The 19,927-nt window shown below is 31.9% G+C and overlaps 1 protein-coding gene across 2 annotated transcripts in view; it reads right to left on the bottom strand.

Annotated features, from left to right (window-relative positions):
• Positions 1-19,927, bottom strand: part of LOC114332231 (chromodomain-helicase-DNA-binding protein Mi-2 homolog) — a 128,270-nt gene that overhangs the window by 39,723 nt on the left and 68,620 nt on the right. For both annotated transcript variants that reach the window (XM_050642712.1, XM_050642713.1), the window contains exons 14-17: positions 17,162-17,415; positions 5,592-5,787; positions 5,056-5,284; positions 1,524-1,822 (exon numbers count right to left, since the gene is read on the bottom strand). In XM_050642712.1, coding sequence (XP_050498669.1) covers positions 1,524-1,822; positions 5,056-5,284; positions 5,592-5,787; positions 17,162-17,415 — 978 coding nt within the window. The remainder of the gene's footprint in view (positions 1-1,523; positions 1,823-5,055; positions 5,285-5,591; positions 5,788-17,161; positions 17,416-19,927) is intronic.

Below are 19,927 nucleotides of genomic sequence, written 5' to 3'. Positions count from 1 at the left end.
ACACAGATTATACAACATATGACAGGAGCTCGAAATAAATGACAATCGATGAAAAGCCCTATACAGGGTGTTTCTAAATAAGTGCGACAAACTTTAAGGAGTAATTCTGCACGAAAAAATAATGACAGATTGCTTTATAAACATATGTCCGCAAATGCTTCCTTTCCGAGATATGGGATGTTGAATTTTTTCTTACAAACTGACGATTTATTTATTGCTCTAAAACCGGTTGAGATATGCAAATGAAATTTGGTAGGTTTTAAGAGGTAGTTATTGCGCATTTTTTGACGTACAATTAAAAATTTTATATTCGCCATTGGCGTGCATACAGGTAATATGACCGGGTAATATGACACGTATGCAAGCTAATGGTGAATATAAAATACATAATTGTATGTCAAAAAATGCGCAATAACTTCGTCTTAAAACCCACCAAATTTCATTTGCATATCTCAACCGGTTTTAGAGAAATACATAAATCGTCAGTGTGTAAGAAAAAATTCAACATCCGGTATCTCGGAAACAAAGCATTTGCAGACATTCATGTTTATCAATCAAACGGTCATTATTTTTTCATGCAGAATTATCCCTTAAAGTTGGTCGCACTTATTTAGAAACACCCTGTATTGATGAAGAACATGGCTAGTTGTCAAAGTACCTAACTTTTTCATTATCCAGCATAAGTGAATGAGTCAAAAGCAGAATGTTGAAAGGCTAAGGCTACAATTGAGTTTTAATTTAAATATTTTTTAAATGCTAGAATGTTCCACAGGGTGTTACGAATTTTCAGGAAAAAACACAGTATTACTGTTACACCCGGTATACAATGACATTTACCTGTTCAGCAACACTATTACTACATCCATATTCTTAGAGAATGAGGCTATAACTATTAAAAAAATTACTAAAATCGGACAACAGGTTTAGGAGATTCGAGACATCAAAAATGACCCATTTTTAAGGTGTCCCGATTTTTTTGGCCAGGAGTGTAGAATATGGCACGCTAGTCTGGTGTCCTATGTATGACCAGTATATCAATTCCATTGAGAAAGTTCAGAATAAGTTTCTTAGGTATTGCGGTTACAAAATGGGAATTCCAGTTGCAAATATAGAGAAAAAAGTAATTTTAGATAGATTAAATCTAACAACACTTTATAACAGACGAATTCAGTTTCGATTCTTTATTTATTTATAATTATTAAATAATCTAATTCAATGTCCTGAACTTTTAAGTAAAATAAGCTTCAATATTCCACAGCATAGACTACTGTGATATAGATCATTTTAATTTAAGTTTAAATCAATTTAAAACCATGATTTATAGTAAACTCTAGAATTATTTCTAGGTATTGTATTTTTTAGAGTGTAGTTATAAGATAAATTAGATTAAAAATACAATGTTATTAAAATGATGTAATGGGGTGATCCCGTCTATTTAATAAATAAAAAAAAATAAATAAAAATAAATAAATTTAAAGTATGTACTCTATTAGCTTAGAGAAGCTTAAGTAATTTCTACTCACCTGTTTCCTCACTCTTTTGCCTTTTCCTAACGTCCTAGCTATATCTTCCTGTTGTTGCTCATAATGATGTCTAAGCAGCTTGATCCAGTAGGCCGGATCGGTATTTTCCGCTTCTTGTTTAATAATCTCAGTGTCAACTTCTTCCTCAACTTCCCCTTCTTTTGTAACATAACTAGCCACTTTAAATGAACTGAGATATTCGTTCGCCCAACTCTCTTTCTGTTCTATGCCTTCTTTAGAACGATCCAGCAATTCTCCCACAGCTTTGTCGTCGTAGTGAATGGCTTCGTCTTCTTTGCCTGCAATGGAGAAATATTGTCAGAACTTAAAAATTAAATCCGCTTTCATATACAGTAGCCAATATTCGCCACTGAACCGACACAATACATCATCTACCAGGTATTTGAAGTCCATGCCGACAAAACTACCTACAGAGCGAGTGAGGCAGAATGTGACCCATTTCAGACTGGCAGTACAGCCCATCAAACATAGCTGACATGATGCGCATTCGTCATATGATGGACCTACACTGACCATACTGTTAATCAGGGTTGGGCTGTTTTAAAACAAGCTTTTTATAACATGTTTAAAAACACTGAAAAAAAAACAGTTGTGTTTTAAAACATAGTTTTTTTTTCGTTGTTGTTTATTTAAGAGGATGGGTACGTATTTTCGGCTGCAATGCTATTCAAATGGGGATTCTTTTTTTCGAATTCTGAGAAAACTAATAAGTATTTTTGAAAAATTTAAACACAGAGTGAAAGATTACGTTATTAGTGAGGGCCGAAAGTCCCTGAGAACTTCTATAATGTTTATTTTAATAAGTTACAGAAGTGAAAAACTAAGAGAAAATTTAGCGTGATTTTTAATTTCAAATATCTCATTCAAAATAAACTTTTTAGTTATTCTAATAGCCACTTTACACGATGCAACTAATTGCACAATTTCTTGCAGCAATAGAAATTGCATCGTGTCATACGCGAATTGCACAGAAAAGCTGCAACTTCTTGCTGCAAAAAGTTGCAGCTAAATAGAACATGTCCTATTATTCATGCAATTTTTTCTGCAATTTGGTTATATTTTTAGTAACTTTTAAGGCTACACTGTTTTGACATTCTGTCATCCTAAATTTCAAACTAAACAATTTTTGACAAAACTAGAGGAACTTTTTACCAATTTCACGCTTCAACATTATTCTGGCGGATAACTTTAATTATGCAACATAGCGATTAAAGAAACTATATTCTATTTTTATTTCTTTTGTATTTAACAACTTGTTTCCTTTTGTAAATGAATAATGTATTATAGGTATACATGCATTAGGTATTAATTGATTTTGTTATACATAATACATATTATAATTTTCTCAAATTATAATCTAACATTTTTAATCTAATATATCTGATAACTCTACTCAAAAAATTACATTTTTAATTTATAAAACCAACATAACCTAAAATTTATGGTATGTCAAAGTTTCTGTCCATTTCCATTTCATGTCAGTTTATGCAATTACTTGCACTGTGTAATCACTTTATTGCACTAACTTGTGCAATAAATTTCGCAATTACTTGCATCATGTAAAGTGGCTATAAGGGACTTTCAGCCCTCGGTAATAATTTAGTTTTTCATTCTGCGTTTAAGTTTTTTAAAAGTATTTATTAGTTTTTTCAGAATTTGAAAAAAATGGACACCATGTCCATGGTAATATTTTCCAAATCTATCTTTGTCTTACAACGCACTCAGTCGAATAGAATATTGTCAGCATATTGTCAGTCAGTCACTGACAATCAGTGACAATTTTAAATATTTGACATGGCATCGGGAATATTTTGAGTTGTTGATTAAATGATATTGATATATAGTGTATTTGATAAATAATTGATTTAAGACGTGAACTTAATAAAAAGTTATTTATTGTGTATTATTTGTGGAAGATCCAAGCAGAGAATACATCAGGATAATATATTCTGTGATCAAAGTATTTTGTTGTTAAAGATGTTCAAAATTGTAAGCGTTCCATAGTAACATATTATTATTAAAAAATCACTTTAACACTTTTCCTCTTTTCTCGATTGATTATTAGTTTTTGTTGTACATATAAATTATTACAATCACTGAATACATAGTGAAAAAATTATCACATTTATAAACTGAATTAATAATTTGCAATTATACAAATAGCAGTTATCCAAGAACATTCAAAAGCAATCTCTTTGAGTTAATGATGATATTTTCAAGTAGAATGACATTCTAGTAATGTTTACATATCCATACCAGTGTGAATTTTACTACACATAATTTGCTGTGTAAAGACAGAAAAAGTAGGGATAGCCGTAAAATATTTGCGAATTATGTACCCATGGCCTCAAACAATATTGTTATAAGACATTTGTGTTTGCTAATTTGCAAAATTGCAAACATAGATTATAGAGTAAGTAGGTGCAATAACAATATTAATGCGAAGTAAAAAGTAAAACTGAAAAAAAAGTAACTGTCTAAACTTTATTTATGTTCAGATAGCAAGCATACTAGTACTGGTAGACAGTTATGAGTGCTGTAGTAACATTAACTAAACCAATACTCCTAATAAAGTTGAAAGAAAAAGAAAATTAATAAATTAAGTAAATAATTATTGAATTACAAACAACAGCATCTATTACAGTCCTACTACATATTAGCTTCCTGTGGCTCCTCAAAATCAACATTCGTTAAAGTTAAAACACATTTTTCATGATGCTTTTTCATTCTTGCAACTAATATGGACAATTGCTTCTTGCATTTTTTACACTTAGCTTCAGACACTGTCTTTTTACTTTCTCTCCCATCATCAAAATTGATATTCACTTAATCAAATTAAAATTTATCCAAATTGGATCTCTCCGCCTTCCTTGACTTGGACATATTTATAAACTTAATATAATTTACACTGTATACATTGCAACTATCCACTAGAGAACCGAAGATACCAATATGAAATTATATTATAATAAAGCAGAACTTAAAACTTCCGACTTATCCTGAAAAACTGAATAGGGAATGTGATTTACATAATATCACGTGGTATAAGGAAACTAAACAGTTAAACACTCGTTGCATGTGCGCGCAGGTCGCGTCTTCGCGGGAATCTCATAGGTATGCCAGTTGAGGTTTATGGGAATCCCCGTTAGCAATCCAGTGAAGTACGTAATTATTTTAAAACTTTTTTTTTTTTTGTTTTAAAACAGTGTTTTTTTTTAGATGAAAAAAAAACTATTTTAAAACAAAAAACATTGTTTTTAAACACAAAAAACATGTTTTTTGTTTTTTTTAAACCAATTTTTGTCCAACCCTGCTGTTAATATCTACTGTTCTCACTTCATTGTTCGCACAGGCAATGGGAATTTCACACTTTCAGCTATGTTTGGTGTACTGTACTTGCCTTAGCAACAGAACAATTATATGTGATAAAAACTATTATATGTTATCTACACAATTGGAAACTCAACATAATAAATAACTGAAAAAAATCTATCGATTTTTGCTTGCTTACCTTCACTTTCTTTAAACAATTCTTCAGTACCGAATCTGAGAATATCGTCCAACTCTTGCTTAGTAAAGTTGGCACCTTTTCCGCCCATTCCAGGTCTGACTACCAAGTGAGTTAACATCATTTTCCGCTTGGCTACTTGTGTAACACGTTCTTCCACACTGTTACGTGTTACAAAACGGTAGATCATCACCTTGTTGGCTTGACCGATACGATGAGCTCTGGAGAATGCCTGAAAGTTTTTAAAAGAGATTATTAAAAATTGTTCAAGCAAAATTAGAATAAATGGATTCAATCTCGGAATGGGAGATACTAAGGCTACATGCTCATTATAAGTCATTTCTGTACTATCTACAATATTTAAAAGGAATAAACCACAAATATCCTAAAAAACGATTTTCATTGACTTTGGTCTCGAATATTTTGTGCCTTGTGCACTAAATACTGGTGAACCAACAAACATATTTACATGAGTTTGGATTTTATTCCATTCCTAGTTTGAATACATTTTTGACTGGACTATATGAAAATTTCTATACCTGAATATCATTGTGGGGATTCCAATCGGAATCATAGATGATTACAGTATCTGCTGTAGCAAGATTGATGCCCAAACCACCAGCTTTAGTGGACAAAAGGAAAACAAACTGGGGAGCACCTGGAGCGTTAAACCTATCGATAGCTTCTTGACGGAGATTACCAGTAATAGCCCCATCAATACGTTCGTATTTATACCTAGAAAAGAAAAAAAGCAAAAAATATATATTTCCTAAACACCAAATAACAACGACTTTTCTAATAAGAATTGAAATATTGCTATATTCCATAATATACCGGGTGGTGAATTGGAAAAAGGGCCATAGGAAACTCAATGTAAAATTCTAAACTGTTGAATTCCTGCTTCCCTAATTATTTTACATCAAAAGATATGAGAAACTATTTGTAGATGATTGAAATTCGTATTGAAAATAACTGTTAAAATTGTTCTACGAATTAAACTATTCCAAAATTTTGAAAAAATGTAATTCATTTTTCAGAGTACAAAGCCAAAATTAGGCCACACACAGTGCAATAAAGTGTGTAACGGTTGCGTTCGGCCACAATGAAGTTATTATATTAATCATATTCAAACTGTCATTATTTTAATTTTATCATTTATTGTTTAAAAAACCATAATCCTCAGTTGAGGAGAAAGTATTAATAATTGTAGTATATTGTAAAAGAAGAAGAAAAGAATTATGTCGATTGTCAACGGATAAGTTTTGTTAGGTTATAATTTTCTGTCAGAATATAAAATGTTGTAATTAAAGTTGATTTTTAATAATTCACATTTTCCCTTGCATCACATCAATTGGCGACGAGATAAAAGGAAAAGTGATAATTTATATTTCAAGGATTTCGTTTGTTTACATATTTTTAGTATAGACATTACTAAAAATGCCAAAAAGTGGAGACGAAATTCAAGCCCCCATGGAGCCCTGTGGTTCAAAATCAATAACTGTTGTACATGCAGGAAATATATCTTCGTTAGCAACATTCAGAAGTGGCGATGATTTCGAAATATTTGAAGAAAGGTTGGAGCAATATCTATTGGCTAACTTAGTAGAAGAAGGAAGAAAAGTTGCGGTATTATTAACACTACTTAGCGAGGACATTTATAAAGTGTTAAAAAACCTATGTGCCCCTAGTAAACCAAAAGATAAATCATTTGATGATATTATGACACTATTAAAAAGTCAATTTAAACCTCGCATTGCAGTTTATAGAAGAAGAATAGTGTTTGAACAATTGAGACAGGAAGATGAAGCTATAAACGAATGGTATATTAAAGTTAAAAATCTGGCAGCTCAATGTGAATTTGGTGATAAGTTAATGTATAGAGTACAAGAAAAATTCGTAGTTGGAATAAAACCAGGCCCAATATTAGACCGTTTATGTGAGGAAGGTCCCCAGAAGAGTTTAAAAGACCTTTTAGAGATAGCACTGGCTAAAGAAGCAGCATTGAGAGAATCCAGAGGAGTGGAGATAAATTATTCAAAAGCTAACAGGGAAGGTGAAAAAAAAAATCCCAGTAAGACCACCTAGTGCATCAAATCAAACTAAGACTGGTAGGATAACTGTAAGTAATAAAAGAGATAATTTGTGTTTTTATTGTAATAGGCCGGATCATGATTTCAAAATGTGTAAGTTTAGGAAATTTACTTGCAATTTATGTAAAAGGGTAGGGCACATTGCGGTGGCCTGTAAAGTTCGGAGAAATAATTTTGTAGAATATGTAGAAACCGAAGATATAGAGGCTGAGGGCAATACCTCGGAGGGAGATGGTATGGTGGAGATGCTGCAGGTGGATATTAATAGTGTTGAGGCTTATATCAAGCCAATGTCTGTAACTGTTTTGATAAATCAGCAACCTATCGTTATGGAAATAGATACAGGAGCTGGCGTTTCTTATATACCTTATAGTATGTATAATAAATGTTTTTCAATGATAGAGTTAAAACCAAGTTTGATTAAATTAAAATTTTATGATGGTCCAGTTGTAATACCAAAAGGTAAAATTGAGGTACAAACTATAATAGGTGATAGAGTTGAAAATGTTTCGTTGACCGTAGTCGAAGGAGCGACTAGGGCATTGTTAGGTAGAGATATCTTTGTAAAATTTAATTTAACGATAAAGGGAACAAAAGTCTATATCGGAAATCATGAATTGAGTGTTAGTAATTATACCCAGATTAATGAAATAAGTATAAATGAAGTTGACTTTAAATCACAGTTAAATGTTTTATTAAAAAAATATGAGAAAATTTTTAATGATGAATTGGGTAAATATATAGGTGAGCAAATTCATTTAGAGGTGGATAAAGATATTAGGCCAATTTTTCAAAAACCCCATCAAATTCCTTTTGCATTTAGAGAGAAAGTAAAGGCAGAGTTGTGTAAGTTAGAGAAAGAAGGGGTAATAGAGAAAGTGAAAAATGCTTTGTGGGGCACACCGTTAGTACCTGTGCTCAAACCAAATGGTAAGGACGTGAGGGTATGTGCTAATTATAAAGTAACAATTAACAAATATTTAAAAGATGCAAATTATCCACTACCTTTAATAGAAGATATTTTTGCGGCACTGAAAGGTGGAGAAAAGTTTACTAAACTAGATTTCAAAAATGCGTATAATCAGTTAGAATTAGATACTGAAACATCACATTTACTATCTTGGAGCACACCTTACGGAATTTTTAGAGTTAAAAGACTCCCTTATGGAACAAAACCAGCTTGTTCTATTTTTCAGTGTATAGTGGAGAAAGTTTTGCAGGGATGTAGGGGTACAGTCAATTATTTAGATTATGTAGTAGTTACAGGGAAAGATAACAAAGAACATTTAGAGAACTTGGCCGAGGTTTTTGAGAGACTTTTAAAAGCAGGATTTAGATTAAATTTGAGTAAATGCGAATTTGCTAAAGATTGCATTTTTTATTTAGGACATAAAATTTCAAATAGGGGGCTGGAAACAGATAATAATAAGGTAGAAGCAATTGTGAAATTGCCAAAACCAAAGAATTTGACAGAGTTAAGATCATTTCTTGGTATGATAAATTATTATTCTAAATTTATTCCAAATTTAGCAGATAGGGTGAATCCATTGTATAAACTTTTAGAAAAAAATAGCAAATATTTATGGACAGATAATTGTCAAAAATCATTTGATGCTATTAAGAAGGAGATAACTTCGAGTCAGGTTTTAATGCATTTTGATCAAAATAAACCTATTAGACTAGTTTGTGACAGTTCAGAATATGGATTAGGTGCGGCATTATTGCATGTGTTGCCAGATGGATCACAACGCCCAGTTTGTTTTATATCGAGGGTCCTAAATAAGGCAGAGAGAAATTATGCAATGGTCCATAAAGAAGCCTTAGCAGTTGTTTGGGCAGTACAGAAGTTTTATCATTATTTAGCAGGTAGAAAGTTTGAAATTTTGAGTGACCATAAACCCCTGCAGGCACTTTTTGGTGAGTTTAAAGGTCTCCCCAAAATGGCCTCGGCAAGATTACAACGTTGGTCATTGTTTCTATCAGGATTTGATTATGTTTTTAAATTTATTAAAGGAGCTGACAATGTGCAGGCAGATGCGTTGAGTCGACTTCCTCTAGAGAAGACAGTAAGAGAAAAAGAGGAAGATGTTGATTATCTACATTTTATAGAAGGGTTAGCTCCAATCGATACCCTCAAGGTAAGGGCAGAAACCAGGACTGATCCGGTGTTGGGTCGTTTGTTTAACCATATTAGGTATGGATTCCCAGAGACAACAGATGAGATAATGAAACCGTTTTTTAATAGAAAAGAGGAACTATCTGTGGAGAAGGGGGTGATTATGTGGGGATTTCGAGTAGTTGTGCCAACAAAGTTACGAAAACAATTGCTGTTAGAGTTACACAATACACATGAAGGAATTTCCAAGATGAAAGCAAATGCACGAGCTTATTTTTGGTGGCCAACTTTAGATACAGATATTGAATCTTATGTAAATAGTTGCAAAATTTGTTTAGGTTTGAGATCAGAACCAAGTAAAGCTAAGCTTATATCATGTGAAAAGGGAACATGTATGTTTGAGAGGGTGCATGCTGATTTTCTAGGTCCCATAAGAAATAAAATGATTTTGATAATCATCGATACTTTTACAAAATGGCCAGAAGCATATATTATGAATAATTTGACTGCTGCGGAGACTATTGAAAAATTTAGAGATTGTTTTGCTCGGTTTGGGTTACCTAAAGTAGTTGTTACAGATAATGGCCCTCAATTTTCATCAGGTGAGTTTTCACGGTTTTTACATAATAACGGTATCAAACACTACATCACCACCATATCATCCAGCAACAAATGGGTTTGCAGAGAATTTTGTTAAGACATTTAAAAATGCTGTTTTGAAGGGATTGAAGGATGATGATAACTGTAATAATTCATTACAAACTGTAATCAGTAAATTTTTGTTCCATTATAGAAATTCAGTACACTGTACTACAGGTGTATCACCCTCCAGTCTTGCATTTAAACATAAAGTTAAAACTCGATTAGATTTGTTATGGACATGTAGTGGGAATCAGAGTTCTAAATCAATAGATAATAATAAATTAAACAGTAATAGACGAATTGAAACTTTTCAAGTGGGGGATAAAGTTCTTTGTAGAGATTATCGTTATCCTAATCGTAAAACATGGGCAAAAGCAATAATAGATGAAATTGTAGGTGACAGGATATATTTGTGTAAGTTAACACACGAGGGTTTAATTTGGAAAAGACATTTAGACCAGATTTTGAGAGATAAGGGTTCTGATTCTAACTATGATAGTCTTAATGAAACCATTGTAACTGATGTAACTAATAATAATAATAGAATTAGTAGCAGTGTTGAACCCTTCGCAGCTTTAACAGAAGGGGAAGTGTTAAAACAAAGTGATATGGAAGCGAGAAATTTTGAAGAGTCTGGTAATGCAGTAGCAAGTGAAACAGTGGTTAGTGAAGGTAATGTGAAACCAGAGACCAAAGGAAGTGTGGCAGAAGTTCCGAGTAGGCCAAAAAGAAATATAAAACCTGTAGTATATTGTAAAAGAAGAAGAAAAGAATTATGTCGATTGTCAACGGATAAGTTTTGTTAGGTTATAATTTTCTGTCAGAATATAAAATGTTGTAATTAAAGTTGATTTTTAATAATTCACATTTTCCCTTGCATCACATCAATAATAAAGATGTTTTATTCAGTTAATTCACATAACAACTGTGTCAAATGTATTACATTTTTCAAAATTTTGGAATGTGTTTAAATCGTAGACTAATTTTACCTTTTGTTTTTAATGTAAAGGACATCGCACACATCTTATGGAAAATATAATGTCACTCAAATTCAATAAAATTTATACGAATAGATTCGTTTTAAATTAACGGTAAATTCTTATCATTGCGCCAACTCTTAATTATGATTAATTACGGCGCAAATTGTAATTAAAGTTTATCGAAATCACATTTTTGGAGTTCATAAACCTGTCAGTTATAATCACTATTATTGCTCTGGGTGCTATTCAAAACAGCTTAAACCCCGCTGGGCCTAAGCGGATTAGTGAAACTATTATAATAAGATGCTTAATAGCCCGAGAAGATTTATGAAGTTAACGATAATCTGGGTATTTTAAAATATTTTTTCTCTCTCTAACTTATGTACCTACCCATTTGATTTCAGATTGATTTATATCAATTTCTGCTCTTATTATTGAAAATTAAGAGTTGGCGCAATGATAAGAATTGACCGTTAATTTGAAAGGAATCTATTCATATAAAGTTTATTGAATTTGAGTGACATTATATTTTCCATAAGATGTGTGCGATGTCCTTTCAATCCTCTACATATATTTTCTCATGACTTTTAATGTAAAATAATTGGGGAAGCAGGAATACAACAGTTTAGAATTTTACATTGGGTTTCCTATGGCCCGTTTTACGATTCACCACCCGGTATATGAAATAAGCCATATAAAATTTTATAATGGCATTGTGTTATAAAACCATCTCACATTTCACTATGGATAACTTCCTGATTTATGGGTGTAAATTAAGAAAGAAAATGGCTGTATAGTATAAGCAAGAAATATATACTGTTTTAACACTTTTTTGAGTGCATCGCAGATTAACGAATTCTCTCTAATGCATTACAGTTGGAAGCAACAGAAAAAAATGTACCTCTGTGATTATTATACATTGAACTTGGAAAATTATGTATTCCTTGACGGGTATTTGCATATTAAAACGGATTTATACTTATAGATGTATAATTGGTTGGCGATTACAACACTCTAAATAGACAACCAATTAATGAGGCGAGTAAGATACTTTGGCACAAAAATAATCGATCGTATGGTAAAATGACAATTGTAATTTCTAGGTTAGAAATTTGTCAACGGTACCAAAACGGTACGTAAATATTAATGTTTTATGTCATTGGTATACTCGGACATTGTATTGGGACCGTGCAAGTTCGGAAAAGCGACACCTATTTCTACGCTCTGAACTTTTATTCACACTTTTAATTATATTGGCCAATCATATGGTCCTGGTTACTGGATAATTGTCAAGGCCATAGTCCAAAAAAATAATAAGAAGAAAAAATAAGATATAGGTTGTGTTATTCAAACGTAAACAATTGTATGTAGTAAATAAAATTAGTTATTAAAATGCAGTATTGCAAGCAAAATACAATTAATTAAATTTACCTTTATATAATAATTGCATATCATATCAATATTGTGAAGCAATATATAATTTTTCTACTTAAATGACAATAGGTATGAAATGTACGTCAATTTGACAATTTCAGTTGACAATATGAATTATTTAAGAAAGTTGCAATATTTCTCCGCTATTCGCGCACGATCGTTTCGCGTATCCCTTCCAAGTACTTGCACACCGGGAATAGTGAAATTTGATATTATATTTATTTAATTTTATATTAAACTATTTTAAATATTAATATTCTGGCAAATATTTGTATAAAAATTGATGTTTACATAAATATTCTGACAACTATCAGTGACATTTTTAAAATCCTATATGACGTCAAAGTTAATGACTCACGAAAAAAAGGGTTTGGTTTTACATATACAATGCAAAATTGCATCCTATATCAGTTATCAATGAAAGCATGTGGTAAGAATAGACCACTGTAAGTAGGTTCACTGTAAGTAGACCATTCATCCGTGGTAAAAAACTGTAAAACCGTGGAATTTTGAGAACACCGATTTTAATGAAATTTTGGATGTAAGCTCGGTTGACCCCCTTCTTCAAAATCTACCCTATGCCGAACCGGGCTTTTGCCCTGAGGGTGAAAACAGCCCCATCTAGGGGATGAAAATTTTTTCAATCAAAATAACTATGGAAGTTAATATATTGACCAATTCTGAATAAATTTTGTTCTATAAAATCTTTTTGCAAAGTAGATACTTTCCAAGTTATTAGCGAATGAAACTATGCATTTTTCATTGAAAAAACTCACGTTTTATAACCGTTTTTCATGAATAACATAAAAATTTAATTGCATAGAAAAAATCACCAAGAACAAAATTGTAGCTAATAAAAAAAACAGAAGAGACCTATGTAAATCCAATAACGACTGAGTTATTGCTCTTTACAGGATGATTATTTTCAAAGAACCTCAAAATGGAGAACTTTTAATCTCAAATAACTCGAATTTGGTGCAATTTTTTAGGAAAACTTAGTTCACCAAGAATAGCTGAAAGTCTGAAATTCTAACTGCCTGCGCGAACAATGAAGTGAGAACGCACTCGGAAGGAAAAAGATAGCCTGTACGCGCGGGTGAACTTTAAAATATAGGTACAATCGGAGACACAAATATAGAAACGTAAAGTTTGAATAGTTTCTGATAGGTCCCGTACACAATTATTATTACTGTCATTACTTTTCTTCAGTATATTTGTAGTATTTTTTTACAAAGTGATATGTAATAAAATAGATCCAACAAAAACCGCTTGTGTTGCTATAAATTATTGCATTATAAACCAAAAATTATATTTTTATATTGACTATTTATACTTTATATTACCATTATATCGACCAAAAGGTTTCGGAGAAAAAGGGCGTAAGCAGTAGGGTAATAAAGTAGTAATAAAATCGTCTATTGCAATACTACTAAATAGAAATTAGATGTTCGGTCCCGGTGAAGCATAAATATGGTGTCTTTGTACCAGTACCTTTTGTTAAAAGAGATATTTATAACCTTTCTCTTATCCATTTCCATAGCATTTGTCGTCATCGTTTTATTCAGTCCACACAAACTTTTCACTAATTTAAAATCAAAACTGACATTTTTTTCAGCGACATATTGCTTCATAGAAGCCCATACTAACTCTATAGGATTCAAATCCGAATAATATCTTGGGTAACCGTAAAACTGAATGTCCTTTATCCTCGAGTATTTTCTCAATTTCATAGGCTTTAAACAGAGGTTTGTGTAATTTTATAATGTCGTATAATTAAAATTTCAACATGTCATCTGTAAAGGAAATATTTCGCGTTGTCAGCCACTGCTGCATTTCTGCTTTCCTGGAAGACATAGTTGGACATTTCTCAGTTTGTACGTTGTGATACGGTGCATTATCAATCACTAAAACGCTGTTCGGGGGCAAATTTGGTATCAGTTTTTCCTGAAGCCACTTTTTGTAAATGTCGTAGTTCATTGCATCATGATAATCTCCTGTTTTTATAGTAGGTTTGTAGCGCAGATAAGCGTTTTTAACAAAACCACTTTCACCTCCAGCATGCACTATCACAAGCATCTGTCCTTTAGATACTGTTTTTGCATGCCCTTGTTTGAACTATCAGACCAGCTCTTTTGGTAGGTATGAGATAAATGGACGTATGTTTCATCCATGTATATAATTGGGCGATTTGCGTTCCTGTAACGTTTCATACTACGTAAGAAATTCAGTCTAAGATGTTGAATACTGGGCTTTTCCATTAATAATTTTCTATTAGTTCTGGTTTTTCGCCAACGAAATCCCATCTTTCTAATTACTGTTCGTAGGCTTTCTATGGAACCTGAGTAGTTGTACTCCTCTGCAAATGTTCTGTGTATGCGTTTCACAGTTGGGACTTGTTTTTGTGTTATACAAAAATCCATTATATAACGTCGAAGACGCATACAAAATCGTCCAAGCACGTTTTTGAAGCGCTTTTTTTTCTCTTTTTGTTTGGAGTTACAAATGAGGAATATTCGCCATCTTCAATTAATTGCATTTCCCGAGCAATTTTTTGAACGCTGCTTAAACTAACACCTGTTGCCAATACCATACGTTCCTGCACTTTTTTCAAATCTCTACACGGTTCATTGTTTTTAGCTTCATTTATCATAAAATAAATCACGTTTGCTATCACTTCCCGTGTCTGATTATTTAAAACTTTTCCCTTCAGATTCGATTTAAACAAAATTTGCAAATTTTAAATTGATTCTCCTTTGCGGTTCGTACTTACAAAAAATGTTTCGCAGACTGTACCGACTTGTTCACGTTACAAACGGTAGATATTAAGTGAACGCTCAGTGCGAGATCCGTCGGATGACGAATGCGCATCATGGGCGTGGTTATTTTCAGACTTTCAGCTATTCTTGGTGAACTGTACATCTTTTAACATGTTCAGTGCTACTCTTATATTAGTAACATTGCTGCCGGCCTGATACATATTTTTGAAATTTTTGGCTCCCCATTATTGTTAATGTGTGTTATTATAAGAGTTAAAAACAAGACAAAATAAGTACACACATTACTACAAGTGCTATCACTCCTACGATACACACACTACAAGTGTGCTAGCATATAACTAAACATTATACATATTCGATATGGTATATGACGCACCGGTGTGTCATCCGTCCCTCTACAACTAGTTTGACGCACCGGTGCGTCATCAGCACTGAACGTGTTAAAGACCATTAAAAAACCTTTCAAATGAGCTAAGTTTTTTGCAAAAGTACTCACTGACTTATGACAAAAATAAAGTCGCACCCTGCTTTTTTTTTAAATGTAACAATTAAACCCTTGTCATTACAATCCTCATAGAAATGAATAGCTTCCCACTTGAAATTAACTTTACTTAGGTATGATTGATAGGATCCATGTGATTTGACTAGTTTGTAGTTAGTTTAGAAAAAATAGTTGATCAAAACGAAAATTACATTTTTATAATATTTTAAAAAAGTGCATTTTCCTTAAATAAACCTAAAATAAAATATTTAGGGCCGGTTGTTCGAACGCTAATCAACAATGATCACTATCAAATATTTAATTACTGTCACCAACTGTCAATGTCAACTTTGGTTGGGTTGCTGAAAACATAATTGATTATAATTATGAGATTAGTTAATCAATTAACATAACAATTATTAACATAATTGATTAACTAATTTCAAAATTGTAATCAATAATTATGTTTTCAGCAACCCAATCAAAGTTGACATTGACAGTTGTGACAGTAATTCAATATTTGATAATGATCATTTTTGATTAGCGTTCGAACAACCGGCCCTAAAAGTATTCCTAATATGAAAAAATGTTTTAAATATTAATTTAAGAATTTTTTTTACTGAAAATTTTGATTTTTTTGTTTTTGTATTATGAATACTTTTAGGTTTATTTAAGAAAAATGCACTTTTTTTATTATAAAAATGGTATTTTCGATTTATTTAACTATTTTTTCTAAACTAAACATTCCAAACCGGTCAAATCACATGGATTGTATCAATTATACCTAAATAATGTTTTCAAGTGGGAAGGTATTGATTTCTATTAGGATTGTGGTGACGAGGGTTTAATTGTTACATTTAAAAAAAGTCAGTTCATTTGAAAGGTGCCTCTCAAGTTTTCCCAAAAAATTGCACCACATTTGAGTTATTTAAGAATGAAGGTTCCCCATTTTGAGGTTCTTTGAAAATAACCATCCTTTTAAGAGCAATAACTCAGTTGTTATTGGGTTTAGGGTCTTTCTAACGCGAATCTCTTTGTTTTTTTATTAGCTACAATTTTGTTCTTAATGATTTTCTCTATATAATTAATTTTTTTAAAGTTATTCATAAAAAAAATGATTATAAAACGTGAGTTTTTTCAATGAAAAATGCATAGTTTCATACGCTAATAACTTGGAAACTATCAACTTTGGAAAAAATTATGAAACAAAATTTACTCAGAATTGGTCAATCTATCGACTTTCATAGTTATTTTGATTAAACAAATTTTCATCCCCTAGATGGGGTTTTTTTCACCCCCATTTTTCTATATATACTTAAGAAAAAATTAATATTTTTAATTAAGTATTTAATCACCAGAACAACCATCCGCCTCCGCACTATATCTTAAAACAGAACTATCAAAACCTACAAATCTTATCCTTCCACTATATTTCTAACTTCAACTATATCTATGTCGATTCAATAAAAAGGATATCTTTGAATATCAGTTCATTTTAGCATAGTAGCATCTTACGAAAAAATGAATATACTTTTCAAATCTACTACGAACGTTAAATTTAATTTATTATGGATAATTGTATTACTCACCCTTCTCCTTCAAGAAAATCTTCCATTATATCCAACATCTTCGTCATTTGCGAGAAGATCAACACTCTGTGACCCTGTTCTCTAAGGATCTTCAACATCTTCGCTAATAGCACCAACTTTCCTGAAGCCTTAATCAAATGACCTACATCCCAATTACCATGGGGACCCAGCGGAGCTTCTTCCGAGGCGGCTGGGAAAAGATAGGGATGGTTGCAACATTTCTTGAGATCCATCATAATGTTAAGTAAAGATACCTGTAATAAATAAGATATTCATTATTATTGATGACTGATCAAATTAACAATTTAATTAAAAATAAATATAGTTTGTTCAGTTCCATGGTATTTTCTACAAGAAGGAACTGAACTGAAAACGGTTATAGTGAGCTAGTGTTTGTTGAAAATGGATCACTCACAGCTAGAAGATACATTAATGATATTGTAACTGACAATATTGTCACACTTATTCACAATTAATTTATAAGCAATGACTTATTAGCACAACAAATAATGCAAATCAGGTCTCTAGGTACAGAATATCCAAATGAAGTTGAAATAGAGTATTAGAAATCCTTTTAAGTATGCCTGTGACTAGTTAAATATGGCCACTAGTCACGGATCATATTCTTCTTTCATTCCTCTCAGATCACATGACAGCATAATGGACATGTGACGCAATTGTTTTGGTTTCGAAGACTGTGTATGGCACTTGAGATATCCTTCGATAAGATATCTGGTGTTGTTCTGAAGCTATTTCCTTGTGGCATTTTTATAATAAACTATTTGTAATGGGAAATAAGCCACAATTTTACCAAAAAAATGATTTTATTAACGTTTCGAAGCCCAAATCTGGTTTCGTTTTTGTATTTTGACAACGAAACCCGATTTGGGATTCGAAACGTTAATAAAATCATTTTTTTGGTAAAATTGTGGCTTATTTCCCATTAAAAATAGTTTAAGATATCTGGTTGTAATAAAATAGGCTGATATGTGAGGCTCTGAACAAATTATTACAGTAAAATTATGAGGATCTTCCTTCAGTTGAACTGTCTATATTATGAAGGTAACGATATACGACACAAGAAAGCAATTTAATGTTTTGAAAGTAATGTTCCAACTTTGAGTGTCTTCATTAGATTACGAGTGATAAGGCTATGTTTCAGCCCGACGTTAATGCACATTGTTTAAAATCAACAAGGAAGAATTTCCTGTAGCTGGCTGCATGCCATTAATAAATTTAAAAAAAATCTGCGTAAAAGGTATATTTATTTTAAAAAACCCCAAAAAGGGCTACAAATACAAAACAGAACGATTTCGCTCTAAAAAAAAGCATCATCAGTGTTCTTTGCAAGCTCTACATTAGGGTGGGCCGTTGAGTAATGTGTTTTTATTTTGATTTTTTTTAAATTAAGTTTCCTGACCCCAGAACTTAGTTCATAGTGTTTTGTTTTATAATAATTTAATTGTTTTCCACTGCCACTTCGTGTCATTCTATTTATACACATATATTTCGTCTTCTCTTCATTAATCCTCAGCCCTACTTCGCTTGTTGCTCCTTCCACCTTGTTGAAAATGGCTTTTGTGGATAGGATGGAGTCTCCAACGAGATCAATGTCATCTGTGTAAGCTAGTAATAACTTGGGACCTTGAACCGATAGCAGTTCCGTTTTTATTTCGGCCTACCTCATCGTGGCTTTCTCTAATACAAGGTTAAAAAGTAGTGGAGATAACGCATCACCCTGTTTGAGTCCACTGTTGATTTCAAAGCTGTCAGACAGTTTATTATTTACACGTACTTTTGATATTCCACCCTCCATACATTTTGTTGAAACATATTACTTATAGCCCCTGAATTCGACTGCAAAAACATAGATACTATTTATTTGTCTTTTATTTTTGAAGTTATACATACTTCTTTAGGTGCGATTGGGATAGAATTTTTATTATTCTGCGCGCATTCGCACACAGATAGTATGGAGTTTGTTGCTAAATCTTTTAATAGGTATGTATCAGTCCAAAAAGGGTGTGGAAAGAATATATTAGTGTTTTTAGTAAATATATTTATTATAATTTTTGTGTCTTTGGATTTGTCTTCCTCGGGAATAAGATAGTAAGTAATATTTAAAGTATTTTTATACTTCACTTGATCCATTTGTCATTATGTCTGGAAATCTTGTAATCCGTGAAAACAAAGGTAGTATAGCTCAGTGGTAGAGCGTTCAACAGGAGATCAAGAGGTCCCCGGTTCGAATCCGTGTGTTTTCTATTTTTTTTATTTTTGGTATTATGTATTTTAATAAACATTTTTGGAAAGTCGCAAGTAAAAGTTAGTTTAATCTTTAAATAAAATACAAATAACCTGTTGAAAGTTTATTTATTTATTATACACATTAAGATTATCCATATTGTTTATAAATGGTATTTTTCAGCCAAGGCTGGAACCATATATTTGTCAAAAAACTCTTTGGCTTTCGGGATTATTGCATTATGAATTAAATCATTATTTCTACTTATCTAAATACATCTCATATCTTTTGTTGTCCAGATGGCAAGATCACAGAACTCACGACTAGTGACTAACATCTGAGTTTGTATCTACTTGATAATAGTAATTTGAATTAGATTTCAAACATAGTTATTCATTTTTCATTTCCAAGTATGGTAAACTGTAATCCGAAGTAATCACTGAATTTGTTATTGAATAGGAACACTTAACTTCCAGCATAGTAGTTAGTGATCCCGCAAGTCCTTCAGGAGAAGCATCTCA

Source organism: Diabrotica virgifera, chromosome 2 (assembly GCF_917563875.1).
Source record: "Diabrotica virgifera virgifera chromosome 2, PGI_DIABVI_V3a".
NCBI classification, from domain to species: Eukaryota; Metazoa; Arthropoda; class Insecta; order Coleoptera; family Chrysomelidae; genus Diabrotica; species Diabrotica virgifera.
Note: the sequence above shows the minus strand (reverse complement) of the source record. Positions and strands in the feature narration are given on the sequence as shown.